A 14835-nucleotide genomic window follows, 5' to 3' on the forward strand; every position below is an offset into this window, starting at 1 on the left:
CTCTGCCCAATAACCAGCTATGTGGCCCATGCGGGCAGGTCACCTAACCAGCTTACAAATTGGGTTTCTTATCTGCTCAATAGGGATAACCTCACAACATAGAAGTTTTTGTGAGGACTGAGTTAGTGCATCTAAAGCACTGAGACACTGCTTGGAACAAACTAAGGGCTTCATAAATTACTAACTTAACTCCAGCGAAAACAATTCGTCTTTTAGGGCAGTGTTCAGGCAACATAGAAACACTACAAATGGAAGGGCATGAACAGGAATCATTTAATAGTTTCCAGATCTATTCACATATTCCTTCCTCTTAACAAACTTTCAGGAATAGAAAAATGAGAACCTATGTTGCTGGCTTGAGGGCAATTTTCATCCCTTCCTCTATATATACCTTTCTATATCATTTAATTTTTCAAATTAATATATATAACTTTTATAATCAGAAAAACATATTATCGCTTCAAGAAAAAAATGCAGGGAGAGGAAATGTTGGAAGGAAAAATTTTAGAGCCTTAGAAGAGACCAGCCAGCACCATTTTACAGATGAATGGCGTGAAGTCCAGAGAAGTTCTTATTTCTCTCTCTTCATACAACTAACCCATTTTGGTTAGTGGCAAGCTGGAATAAGAAGGTATTTTCCATTTCTCTGGATCACCTCAGTGTCTTATTACACTATATATTGTAATATTTTGGTCGACAATTGAATTTATATGTCCTATATTTTTGAAATATAGTCAGTAACTAAAATAGGTTACCCCAAATATCAGCAACTTTAAATGGGTTTTTGTGGCCTGATAGAAAACTAACTGGTAATTTATACCACTCTTTCTCTAGAAAAATGTGCTGGGAGAAACAACTTAGAAACTTCAGGCATCTGATTCATTTGTAAGGTAAGAGTTCCAGGTACAGAGGAAAAGAGTTTATAAAAGAAAAAGACAGACTTCCGATTTTTAAAACTGCAAAGTAATCACATTTACAGTTGCACTTTACACCATTGTATAAGTAAACTGAAATCTCTTTTTAAAGCATCGGAGGAAAAATGAACTACTGGAGGAATAAAGTATGTCAGCCTCAACCCTCAATGGCTCTGATTCAATTATTCATTCACTCATTCGAAGGGGTGGGTGCTCCCAGGACCCACCCAGCAAAGGATCAGTGAAGTCCAGCTGCACGGACGAACTACAGGGTGTGGAATGGGACTCAAGCTTGGCCTGCGTCCACAGACCAACAGTCTCCTGAAACTCATGGTAGATGCGCTCCATGTTCAAATACTCCATCCACAGATCCTGAAACAGAACGACAGTATTTTAACTCTGACAGACAAGTTATAGATTCACATATAAAACTATATATTTAACTATAAAGTGAACCAGTAAGTTTCAACATGAAGTGGTCTACTCCAAGTGCTCCAGCATTAGGATAAATTGCCATTAAAATGACCACTCTAACAATCTCTGCAGTAGCTATAAAACTTTTTCATGTATCATGATTAGAAAAAGTTTTAACAGCCCTATATGTATATTTATAAATTATACACATACATTGTAAAGCTAATACATTACGTATACTATAAGACATAGGTGAAAAATAGCAAATGTTAAAGAGATAAAAAATAAAATGTTAAAAAATAATCAAATCTGAATTAGATCAAGATACTAAACCCAACTATCAATTTATAGTAAGCACAGGGGACAGAAAAACATGTTAAACTACACCATGAAGATACAGTTAGCAAAATCCATATGGTAGGGAGCCTCTATGGACAAATGACTCAGTTTCTTCAACAAATAAACTGCAAGGAAAAGTAAAGGGATAAGGGAAGGACTTGTACATTAAATAGATTTTTAAGACATATCAACCAATCACAACATGTGAATCCTGATTCAAACTATGAAAATAAAAATAAAACTTTTATGACATTTATGAGAAAGGTGGAAACTTGAACACTGACTAAATATTTGATACAAAATATTATTTCTAATATGTTTAGGTATGCTATTAGGTTATGTCATTTTTTATCCCTATCTTTTAAAATCTTCATGTATCAACTGCTCTCTGGGATTACCTCCAAGATAAAATGGAAGAGGAAGTGGATGGGCTATAGATGAAACTAGACACATGGCATATGTGGGGAGGGGGAGAAGGGCATGCCCATTATACTGGTCTCCCTATTTTCCTCTATGATGGAATTTTTTCATAATAACAGGTGTCACATAAGTAAACAAATAAAATGAGAAAACAATAAATAGAGCAGCTCTAGTATCCTCCCCCTACACTCCCGTGGGCTGTCTTACCTATTTCGAATTATATATGTTTCACTTTAGTGATCACTACGCATTAGAATGGGGGACTGCCTTTAACAACAACAAAAAGTCAAATTATCAATGAACTTCAAATAGTAACAGCAAGTGAGCAAATAGGGACTATGGGTTTGTGGACCATGATTTTTGTTTTGATTTTAAGTGTTCTAAAGGCCCAAGGATCCCTCTAAACCAAAAAACGTCCCTGGCTTCTCAATAAGCACACTGCTGTGAAGTCCCAAATCATTATTTCCAAACCAACCCCACAGCACACGGCATTCCAGACTCAAAGGAGGAGCTCCAATGTAATCACAATCACAATCCTGAATTCCACATGCAGCTGACTATTCAATGTGCTGGGTCAGATCCTCCTATTGTATACACGCTCCTTTAAATAGGGCCACTCTGTCACTTTCTCTGCCTCTATACTAAGTAACTGCTAACAGAGGCTAATGATCAGAGCAAATACTAGGAATTAACGATAGGTAAACAGAGATGTCTTAGAAACCATAAAAATACAAAACAAGCCTGAGCTTGAATTATAGATCAAGAAATTATACATCAAGCACCAAGCAAAGGCTGAATTAAAAAGAAAAAGAGGGAGAAAGAAATCAATTAGTTCTGTTGATGCTGAGGAACCAGGATAAATCTCAGAAAACCAAGAAAGCAATGGCTAATTTTTAAAAACACTGACCAAGTACCTACCATGTACAAAGCTTTGGACATGGATGAGGGATGTCAAGTATAAAAAGATGAGGATGGAATTGCACTCAAAGGATGTCAGGACACCATGGTCTCATGTGTATTTTTCTTGTTTCTCTGGCTCTATATTCTCAGTCTTACTTCTCTGTGCCTTAAATGCTGTTATTTCTCAGGGTTCCATCTTCAGTCCTCTTCTTAATCTACCTATTCTCTTACCACTAAATCCACATATCCAACTTTGCCTCATTCCTGAATTCTAGATCTGTATCTCCCCTTCTGACCAACTCCTTGATAGAGAGCTCTCATTGAAGCCCCTCAGGTACCCGCTCTTCCAGGGTTTATCTCTGGGGGCCAACGTTAGAAATTTGGAAGTCTTTGGGTATCTGATTCTTCCTCGATATATTTTTAATTCATCCATTTGTTACTAACTGCTGCTATTTCAATAGCTTTCCAAACAAAGACTTCAAAATACAAGCCAAATTCTTTCGAAAAGTACACATGGTCCTTAGGGATTTCACTCCTACTCACCTCTCTGGTTTCATCTGCCCCGCCTCAGGTGCTTTGCCCTACCCTGCACCTTTCTGAACATGCCCTACTCTCTCTCACCTGCTATGTCCTACTCTCTCTCACCTGCTATGTCTCTGCACACACTGGTCTTTCTGCCCGTTAACATCCTCTCTGCCACTCCCTAACACCATGCCTTTCCTTTCCATCTGCCCAACTCCCATTTGTCCTTCAGGGCTCAGCTCAAAGGTCACCACTCCAGGCCCAATCCAAATGAGGGGCTATTCCTCTATGTTCCCATAGTACCATGTACATTCCACTCTCCTAATTTTTTTTTTTTTTTAAGACGACATCTCTCTCTGTTGCCCAGACTGGAGTGCAGTGGCGTGATCTCAGCTCACTGCAACCTCTACCTCCCAGGTTCAAGCGATTATCCTGCCTCAGTCTCCTGAGCTGATGGGATTACAGGTGCCCACTACCATGCCCAGCTAATTTTTTGTATTTTTTAGTACAGACGGGGTCTTGCCACGTTGGCCAGGCTGGGCTTGGACTCCTGACCTCAGGTGATCCTCCCACCTCAGCCTCCCAAAGTGTTGGGATTACAGGTGTAAGCCACGTACCCGGCCCATAATCTTGATCACAAAATGTAATAACTGTTTGTTTAGTCTCCTGTTTGCCAATAAGCTCTTTGGAGGCAGGGAATGTATCAGATTTCTTTTTGTATCTTTGGTACCTGGCACTTAGAAGACACTCAATAAATATAGAAGAAAAGGAAAGCAAGAAGAAAGAAGGCAAGAAATGAAGGAAAAAAAACAAGAAAAAGACACCTACTGGAGATAAAATACACACATGATATGAAAGTAGGAGGGTTTAAGGATCCAAATGAAAGTGTTTCAACTCTTAGAGGTTCCTAAATCCCATCCTGGTGCTAGGGTCAATGCTCAAAAGACTGCAACCCTAGAAAAAAAAGAACTAGAACAGAAGAGAATTGTCTTCCCCAACCCTTTTTCCCTGTCCCCAAGAAGGCTAGAGAAGCTTAGAGAAAACTGAGATTACAAGTTTTGGCCTGAAAAAGGGTCACAGATATCTTTGAGTGCCTGGGAGAGAACAGCTTAGGACATACGAAGACTGAAATCAAGTGGTTCCAGAAGAGCAACCAGAACTGTGACAATGACAAGTAAGCACCTCCAAAGCCAAACAAAGGTGAGCTCCTGATCTCCTCCATTTAACTAACCTCCTACATCACATATGGATCCTTACAAATTCTTACAAATTTTTACACTGCATGTAAGAATAGGAGTAGAGATAATTGCTTAAAGGTGTTTAGCTGCTAACAACTTCCAATTTTAAAAAATACACAGTCAGAGGAAGGTTATGTTTATGAAGTTGTAAAAAGCCCTAGAACAAGCTTCGAGGCTTCAAGTAGAAGGCACGGTGAGGCTGGAGATTCAAAAGCGAGTATTCCCTCCATATAATCACTTAGATACTGACAAAACTCATAGAAACAATGACCATCTGAGTGACTATCCATTTTCTTATCAATAAATTGTTTTATTATGAATACGACCAGTTCAAATTACATTCGGATATGCTAAAAAAGAGTGCTATAGTTTCACCTGCTGATTCTGCATCACTTTTGCTAGCCTGTGAATATCATAATGCTTTGGTAGAGAAGGGATATAGGTATCTCCTTTTTGAAAATTCTCATCTTCTAGCCATAATATATATACATTGAAGAGCCTAAAAGATAAAAACATAATTATATGAAACATTAAAAGATGAGCATGCAAATGAAGTTTCTTACATCTCTAGGAACACCGGCAACCCTATGTAAGGGTAAAGAAAGCCCATAATACAGAAAATGTGGCCAACAACCACCACGGCTCCCAGGGAACTCCTGGTTCAGCAGGGGAGGCATGTCACAGATCATTCAAATATGATGCGATAATTGTTAAAACAAAAGGTACGAGGAAGGGGCTCTGACAACCATTCTTTAAAGTAGATTTAAATACAGTACACAGAAAAATATAACTGGAAAAGGTGATTTTTACCATAGACCTGGGATCTGAATTTGGAGCTTTTCTTTCCTGAGCAATTCAGTCAGGAAAAATTTTCAATTGAAAAAAGCAATTCAATTTTGCTTTTCCAAGCAAAAATAACATTCAAATAAAAACATTTTCAGAGAAAATATTAAGAGCTATTTTAAACTTATGCATTGTAGGAATTTTCCAGCTTTAGGCTCAAGAACCATCTCCCACCTCAAAGAATCACAAATAAATATAGCATGTGTGTATGCCCCTCTCATCAAGATGGAATAAAATAAAATCAGACTTAAAAAAATAAAAGTTCTGGCTCGGCACAGTGGCTCATGCCTGTAATTCCAGTACTTTTGAAGGCTGAGGCGGGCAGATCACGAGGTCAGGAGTTCGAGATAAGCCTGACCAACACGGTGAGATTCTCGTCTCTACTAAAAATACAAAAATGAGCCAGATGTGGTGGTGCACACCTGTAATCCCAGCTACTCAGGAGGCTGAGGCAGGAGAATCACTTGAATCTGGGAGGCAGAGGTTGCAGTGAGCCGAGATTGTGCCACTGCACTTCAGCCTGGGTGATAGAGCAAGACCCTGCCTCAAAAAAAAAAAGTTCCAATTTTCCAGTAAAAACCTTTTTAAAAATATGATACTTCCTTCATTTTTATTTTGTTTTGTTTTTACCAGCAGTACTAGAAAAATAGTCGGCAAACACACAAATTACTGGGTGGGGGACTGGGAGGTGGCCTGGCCTGACTTTACTCAATAAAGTGGAAAATTACCTCCTTTACCTCTGCAACAGCCAGTCCAGGAACAGAGACAAGGACAGGGCTTTGGGGTTCTTACAGAGAAGAGGTTGCTAGGTAGTTCTCTCCTCCAGTTTCTGACTCAGTGAAATAGATGGCCACTTTATGAACACATACCAGGAAGGGGAACATAACAGAGGCAGAAGGGAATATCAAAGACTTTCTTGGCTTATCTAAAATGTTCACAGAGAAAGCCTTCCACTGCTTAAGGCTGGTTAAAAAGAAGTTCTCCTTCAACAAGCAACATAAGGGGAGAAATCATTCTGGAGGCTGAGCGAGAGCCCTAAAAGGTTGAGGGCAAGTAAACCTGAGGCCTCAGTGCTAGTTGAAATGGGGGCCTCATCGAGCTATTGGGTATTCAGGATTAATTCTTAAGAGCCATTTTTATTAAGTCTTATTTGTAAGACTAGTATTTGGTTTATATCAAACTTATAAATGAAAGATGAAGGAATAGTGTAAAAGGAATCCAAACCTACCTTCCGAGTTCTTAACCTTTTACAGGAAACAAATATTGTACCCTGATTTTATAGGGCACATATTTTTGGGAGATTACTAGACCCCTCATCCTAGGTGGATCCCTGAATCCGGTGGAGGATGAACCAACTTAAAGAGCCCTGCCTCAGTCATTTGTTTCTTTTGAAGAGCTCTTCTAGGCTATGTGTGGTGGTACACACCTGCAGTCTCAACTGCTCAGGAGGATCACTTGGGCCCAGGAGTTTGGGGCTGAGGTGCACTATGATCGTCGCACTATGATCGTGCCTATGAATAGCCACTGCACTCCGGCCTGGGCAACATAGTGAGACATTCTTTCTTAGAAAAAGAAGTATTCTAGCAAGGTTTTTTTGAAACGGAGTCTCACTCTGTTGCCCAGGCTGGAGTGCAGTGGCATGATTATGGTTCATTGCAGCCTCGACCTTCTGGGCTTAAGGGATCCTCCCATCTCAGCCTCCCAAGTAGCTGGGACCACAGGTGCATGCTACCAGGCTTGGCTAATTTTTTTTTTTTTTTTTTTTTGTAGAGATACGGTCTCACTATGTTGCCCAGGCTGTCTAGAAGACTTTAATCATTGTTTACCTGCTATGATAAAATTTGGTTTATCTCTATTTTTACACAAAGAAGTAGAAGAGGATTTATCACTCAGACTACAGGCACTCGACACAAGTACATCCAAACTGTTGATTCAGTTCTCTTGAGGAATATAAAAGAGAAACATTTCAAGATGCAAATCTATATCAAAGCCACCTTCCATACTCAATCTAACCATGTTAAGAGAATAACATCCAGCAGTTTGTAACACAGTTAACTGCTCCAGCATAGTACCTGTGCTGCAGACAACAATGTAAGAGGCTAAACAACCATACTCACCTCACCAGCTCCTTGTGCAGTTCTGGTGAAGTCAGGTAACCAGGGGTGCCAGACTGGCTCTCTGGCAGCCCTTCACTGCCCTCTGCTGGAACACGGAGGGCCTTGCTTGCAGCATGGTGGAAGTCAGCCACCTCGGTCAAACGTCTCTTCATTTCTTTCAACAAACTGATATGAGCAGGACTTTGAAAAAACCTTCTTCCAATACAACCATCTATGGGTAACCTTAAAAAAACGCAAGCACAGATCTATAAACTTTCAACACAAGATGTACTTTCTGTATGGCATAAAATAGCAGTCAATTAGCAAGGCAATTTACTGTGATTGTGGATATACACCATTAAATTAATACCTATTATTTCTACCTCAAAGATTATTTTGATGGTCCAACAAGATGGTGTATATGAAAGTAGTTTTAAAAAGTGTGAAATGCTACACAAATTTAAGACATCTTCGCTACTTATAGGTATAGCATAGAGAAAGATGTTCTCTATTCTTGAAGAACTTGCAATCTGGCAAAAACAAAAATAGAAGTGACTAAGAATCTATCTAACTTTTTATCTATCTATCTATCTATCTATCTATCTATCTATCTATCTATACACACACACACACACACACACACACACACACACACACGCACACACATATATATAGATAGATACTTTTTTTTTTTTGAGACAGAGTCTCGCTCTGTCACCCAGGCTAGAGTGCGGTGGCAAAATCTCGGCTCACTGCAACCTCTATCTCCTGGGTTCAAGCAACTCTCCTGCCTCAGCCTCCCAAGTAGCTGGGATTACAGGCACGTGCCACTGCGCTGGGCTAATTTTTCTTTTTTTTTTTTTTTTTGAGACGGAGTCTCGCTCTGTTGCCCAGGCTGGAGTGCAGTGGCCAGATCTCGGCTCACTGCAAGCTCCGCCTCCCGGGTTTACGCCATTCTCCTGCCTCAGCCTCCCGAGTAGCTGGGACTACAGGTGCCCACCACCTCGCCTGGCTAGTTTTTTTGCATTTTTTAGTGGAGACGGGGTTTCACCGTGTTAGCCAGGATGGTCTCGATCTCCTGACCTCGTGATCCACCCATCTCGGCCTCCCAAAGTGCTGGGATTACAGGCTTGAGCCACCGCGCCCGGCCCAATTTTTCTATTTTTAGTAGAGATGGAGTTTCACCATGTTGACCAGGTTTGTCTTTAACTCCCGACCTCAAGTGATCCTCCCACCTTGGTCTCCCAAACTGCTGGAATTATAGGCTGGAGCCACCATGCCCAGTCAATATCTATATATTTCAAATGAGTGAGTTGGGGAATGAGGAATTGAGGCAGGAGCTAGAGAGCAACGGTTGGTAATAGTGGATGGCTCTGGCTGGGTGGAGTATCTTCATATGAATCCCATGAAAATGCTGAATATTCCCAAGTACAACCCATAGGTGACAGACACAGACTGGCCTTTGTTCACACCTGCACCACTCATCACAAGGTCCCCTCCCACAAGCCCCATGACGGTCACACAGGCAGCCTCAGTTTGAGACAGCTGTTGTCCCTTTGCATCTCCAGAAGTTCCGTGTGAAACCTTGCCCAATCCCAGGGTGTTGTCTTCACTACCCTGGTCATGGAAGATGGTAAAGAGAAGCTGCCACAAGACACCACCAACTCAAAAAAGATCCAGTCTAATAAATGTCAAACAGAGAGAGACAAAGAGTCCTCACCAGAGATCACCAAAGAATGATTCCAATTCACACTCCACAGTCTGAGAACACACAGAAAGAGAGCAGTGCAAAGGCAGAAATGGACTCACAGAAACCTACAATACTGGGCACCATACCCATACTGTGGTCCTGGGCGGTGAAGATACAGAAGGAAGAACTTCTGCCAAATGAGTGGCAGGAGAGGGTGATCAGAAGGCGTGACCAGAGCCTGGTGGGCCCAGCGATAAATCAGCAACCTCTGGAGGGATGGCACGATGGGGAGCTTCAGCTGGGTCTGGGCTTTCTACAAAAAAGAAAGGGCTCTGAGTGACCACAAAATGAACATAAATGCAAATAGTTAACTCTTTCTAAATGATCCAAATGAAACACCAAACATTCTGTTTTCAATTCAATAATACATTTTTTAAATATCATATAAAACTCACCTCTCCAATCCACTAGTTAACATTTTAACCTCCTTGGTAGCAAGACATGTAGGGCAGCTTTTTTTCTGTCAAAACACTTCACAGACCCCAGAATGGGTATGGGTCTTAAGAGTCATCTAGTCTAACTCATTTTCATTTCTGAAATTCCTTGGCAAATACAACGTTATAGTGCAAGGGAACAGAATGAAATGAAAACCAAAAGTAAAGCTGGGGGCAGTGGCTCACACCTGTAATCCCAGCACTTTGTGAGGCCAAGGCGGGTGGATCACTTCAGGTCAGGAGTTCAAGACCAGCCTGGCCAACATGGCAAAACCCTGTCTCTACCAAAAATAGAAAAATTAGCTGGGTGTGGTGGTGCACTCCTGTAATCCCAGCTACTCAGGAGGCTGAGGCTGAGGCATAAGAATTGCTTGAGCCTGGGAGGCGGAGGTTGCAGTGAGCTGAGATTGTGCCATTGCAACATTCCAGCCTGGGCAACATGGGAAGACTCTGTCTCCAAAAAAAAAAGTAGATGTGACTATGTGACCGTCAAACTTTAACAATCTTTTGAAAATTCAGATTTCAAAAGGACATTCGAGAATGCCAAATTCTCTGACAGGCTCTGAAACCCAAAAGCAAATTCTTTAACAGGCTCTGAAACCCAAAAGTAAAATCTATACTAAAATAGAAGGTTCTTTAAAGCTTTATTCCAGTCTTTCCCACACATTAGTAAGCCTAACAATCAGCTGGGAGTTTTAAAAAATAAACTCCTGGTCCCACTCCAGACTCAGAGACTCCAAATCTCAGAAGGTGAGGTCTAGGAATCTGCTTTTTAACAAGCTCTCTAGGGAATTCTGATGTATGTGGGAGCCAATGGCAACCCCTGTCACATGTGCAATGATCCAGCCTTCAAATATTAGCTTGAGACTCTTGTTAAATGAAACTTCAGAAGCAAGTACTCTTCAATTACACAGTTTTGAGTACTGGTTTGGTTGTTGAGCTTTCCAAACATTCACAACAAAAGAAGACACAAAAGCCCAAAAGCTACGGGTGAATCCATCAGCAAAAGTGTAAACCACCTTCTACCACTCAAATGCAGAACTGCTATTTGTACCTTCAGAGCTTGGTCAGGGGTGAAAGCAGAGTTTATCACCAATTCCCCTTCAATAACTCTCCGGAGCTGGGAGTCCTCCTCAAAGATGGATTCCACGTTGAGCACTGTCCAGGCAAACCAGACCTACAATGACACCAGATAAAGGGGAGGGGAAGGAGGAGCTTGCCCCACTGACAAAATACATCCTGATATTCCACATTTATACTCTCTTCCTATCTCAATCTCAATCAGCAAATATTTGCAGTTTCTAAAATTAACACATTTTTATACCCACCTATATTCTTGTCACAGATATAAATTTAAATAAAATAGATCATTGGAAAATGTTACGTTCCTTTGGAAAGGCTACTTTAGTACAAGAAGATGTTTATTCACTCCATATTTACTGGGCAAGATCAGTGTGCAAGAGAGACAGGAAAGAGGACCAGACAGGGGCTCTGTCTTTAAGAAGTTTTCCATCTATTGGAGTAGACAAGACTAATATGTAAGTAACCAAAATGTGAAGTTGAGCAGTGGCAAGGACGGAGTCAAGGTGAAGTGCTACCTCAGAGAAGGTTCTATGTAGAGGTCAGAGGGAAAGGCATGCGGGTAAGAGAATCCGCTAGGCAGAGACAAAAAGAGTAAAAGCCAGGGATGTGTCTAGCTAACAGCAAGGAGTTTGGTCCAGCTCAATCCATGAGAGGTGGGAAGAAGAACAAAAAGTAAGACGAATAACAGGTTGAAGAATGTTACTACTGATTTAAGTGATGAAACAGACATAATTTTATATAGAAAGTGTAAGAGGTGGTAATGATAAAAATAATGCTGCTGCTGATGATGACAATAATAATGGCTAACACTCAGTAAGCACTGGCTACGAGCTAAGCACTGTTCTAAATGCTTTACACACAGATGCCATCATTATTCCCATTTGACAACTGAGAAAACTGAGGACAGAGAGAGGGGCAAGCTGCCTAAGGCACAGAACTAACAAACAGCAGAACCCAGACTGAAGCCCAGCCTGTCTGGCTCCAGCGCCTACTCTAAAGCTCTCTGCAGTGCTGCTGGGCAGTCTCTGCAGTCAGCTGGCTACAGTCTGATTAAGAGCCGTCTATTCCTGAGATAACCCTTAATTCCATGAACCTCAGTTATAGCTAGGCACAGTAGTGTGCCTGTAGTCCCCAAATACTAGGGAGGCTGGGAGCAGGAGAATGACTTAACAACAGGAGATTGAGACTAGCCTGCGCAACAAAGTAAGGCCTGGTCTCCAAAAACGTTTTTTAATTTAAAAAAAAAAAAAAAAAAAAAAAAAAAGAACCTCAGGCTGCACGCAGTGGCTCACATCTGTAATCCCAGCACTTTGGGAGGCCAAGATGGGCAGATCACCTGAGGTCAGGAGTTTGAGACCAGCCTGACCAACATGGAGAAACTCCAACTACTAAAAATACAATGCGCTGGGCATGGTGGCTCATGCCTGTAATCCTAGCTACTTGGGAGGCTAAGGCAGGAGAATAGCTCGAACCCAGGAGGCAGAAGTTGCAGTGAGCCAAGATCACGCCACTGCACTCCAGCCTGGGCAACAAGAACGAAACTCCATCTCAAAAAAAAAAACCACTCAGTTAACTCCTCTGTAAAACAGGAATGGCAACAGCACAACCTCAGCAAAGGGCTACCACAAAGATTAAATGAAAAAATATACCTACACTAGAATAAGGGCTAAATAAAAGTTAGTTTAGACTATTAGTAATTTCTTTGCAAGGATGATCATGAGATTAAAGTTCACAAAGATAACAAATGGTCCTCTCAGTCAGTTTCCTACCTGAGTAGGTGTGGCCAAGCCCTCCACAAAGGAAGGAGTGATGTTGCCTGCCACAATCCAGTTCACCAAAGATGAGAGCAGACTCCGGTCACAATGGTAACCCAAGGCATTCTACACCAGGAGATGTGGAGCACAGAGAGGAGGCTTTAAGAAAAATCTTATCAATGACCTTTACAAGAGTATCAGCAACTGTCTTACTACAATACAAGATTCTGATAAGACAGAGATTTCAAGGATGTGTCCACCAGCAGCAATAGTCCAAGGCAGAATCAATAGTCCGGAGCCAAATCTAAAAACTGTATTGGGGGAATCTTTTTAGAAAGCTACTATACTTAGGCCGGCCGCGGTGGCTCACACCTGTAATCCCAGCACCTTGGGAGGCCGAGGTGGGCAGGTCACCTGAGGTCAGGAGTTCAAGACTAGCCTGGCCAACATGGTGAAACCCAGTCTCTACTAAAAATACAAAAATTAGCTGGGCGTGGTGGCTCACACCTGTAATCCCAGCTACTCAGGAGGCTGAGGCAGGAGAATCGCTTGAACCCAGGAGGCGGAGGTTGCAGTGAGCTGTGATCATGCCATTGCACTCCAGCCTGGGCAACAAGAGTGAAACTCTGTCTCAAAAAAAAAAAAAAACAAACTACTATATCTAGCCAATCACTGAAAGATAAATTTTCTAACAGGTTTTTTACCTTATGTTGCTGGTAGAGTAATTTCTGTATGCAGTCTTCCTGCATCAGCTGAAAAGCTGCTTTACACAAGTGGTCCATGAGGAAGAGGATAGGTTGTTCTCGGTACCAGAGATGCTGGCTTATGAGAGCCTGAACCCAGAACTCCAACACAGCAACGGGGCCCACTTCATTGGGCTGAGTGCTTACAGATATGTGTGCCTGTGGAGAAAAGGCTCATGTGATGGGAAAGATAACAACAAGCCTCTCATTTTTTAAATAGCAATAAAATAATATCTACCTCCACTACAAAGCCCAAATCTACTGCCTTTCTTGGCCAAAAGCACACTGAGCCAAGTGATCTGAAATGACGAAAACATAAGCATGCTAACACTAGAGGTGTGTTTAGGGGCTTGCAAGGGCCCTCACCTGGATCATGCTGTTGAGAAGTTTCACATTGTCCCCATGGCTGGCTCCTGTCAAGTGCTGTGCCACCTTGTGGGTGACCTGTTGTGTGACACCCTGAGGGACACCGCTGTCCAAGTGTAGGAACAAGAGGAGGTGCGACAAAAACCTGCCAAGCACACAGGAGGATGCACTTTACCTTCCAATCAGGAGTCAACAGAATTTTCCCCAGCTAATTACTTATGAGGAAACAAAAAATTCCTAAATTGGTCCCATTTTTTGACCAAACCACTATTTAAGAAGGGACTCTAGAAGAATAAAGTTTTCACATTTAACATGAGTTAAAAAGAATTCTATCTACCCACAGAGGTATAAGAACAGATCCATGACACACAAACACATGCAAGTTAAACAGCATTAGGAGAAAGACCCAAAGGCACCACTCTCCCCTCCTCACTCCCCACCTCCACGAATAAAGGCAGAGATGTTTCCAAACCATTCAGTTTCCAAACTTGCCTCATGCCCAGGGTGCCGATTCTTAAAAAGGGGTTGAGGGGTTGGGTGAGTAGTTCCCTGAACCTAACCCATTCCTACTAAAGTAAAATCCCCAGGGGAGAAACCTGGGAATCCATATTTAATAAGCTCTTTTGGGCAAGTTAGAGACATACTGCTTGAAAAGACACACAACAAGAAAACTGTAATGCTCCCCTTGTGACTTTGGATGTACTTCATGTCCCCACAGAACAGGGCTCCTCCACATGGGGTGAGGCCTCACCTCCCCTTTCATCACTCTTCATGAGGCCCCAGCCAGATGTTTTACTCTCTACTCCCTAGACAGGTTGTTCTCTTCCCGCCTTCCTATGCATCTTATCTGTTGGCAACACTGCACTATATGCACCGTAAACAATTAAAAACAATCTTTTCTATTGTTACAATGGCAAAGCCATTTGCTGCTCAATATCAGAAGCACGATTCCCAGAATCTCAGGGAAAAAACTGCTGCTTCATATACTTTATAAGCTTTAATAAGCAATTCAAAGTTAC

General features: G+C 41.7%; 1 protein-coding gene across 3 annotated transcripts in view; it reads right to left on the reverse strand.

Moving 5' to 3' along the window:
- The window catches only part of EPG5 (ectopic P-granules autophagy protein 5 homolog), a 136006-nt gene that overhangs the window by 62610 nt on the left and 58561 nt on the right, over positions 1-14835 (reverse strand). For all 3 annotated transcript variants that reach the window (XR_004055685.1, XM_030925972.1, XM_030925971.1), the window contains exons 18-25: positions 13817-13961; positions 13412-13609; positions 12723-12833; positions 10925-11047; positions 9523-9689; positions 7708-7929; positions 5123-5246; positions 1142-1286 (exon numbers count right to left, since the gene is read on the reverse strand). Coding sequence is in view for 2 of the 3 variants with exons in the window: in XM_030925972.1 (XP_030781832.1) it covers positions 1142-1286; positions 5123-5246; positions 7708-7929; positions 9523-9689; positions 10925-11047; positions 12723-12833; positions 13412-13609; positions 13817-13961 (1235 nt within the window). In the remaining variant the exon portion in view is untranslated. The remainder of the gene's footprint in view (positions 1-1141; positions 1287-5122; positions 5247-7707; positions 7930-9522; positions 9690-10924; positions 11048-12722; positions 12834-13411; positions 13610-13816; positions 13962-14835) is intronic.

This window comes from Rhinopithecus roxellana, chromosome 21, assembly GCF_007565055.1.
Source record: "Rhinopithecus roxellana isolate Shanxi Qingling chromosome 21, ASM756505v1, whole genome shotgun sequence".
Taxonomy (NCBI): domain Eukaryota; kingdom Metazoa; phylum Chordata; class Mammalia; order Primates; family Cercopithecidae; genus Rhinopithecus; species Rhinopithecus roxellana.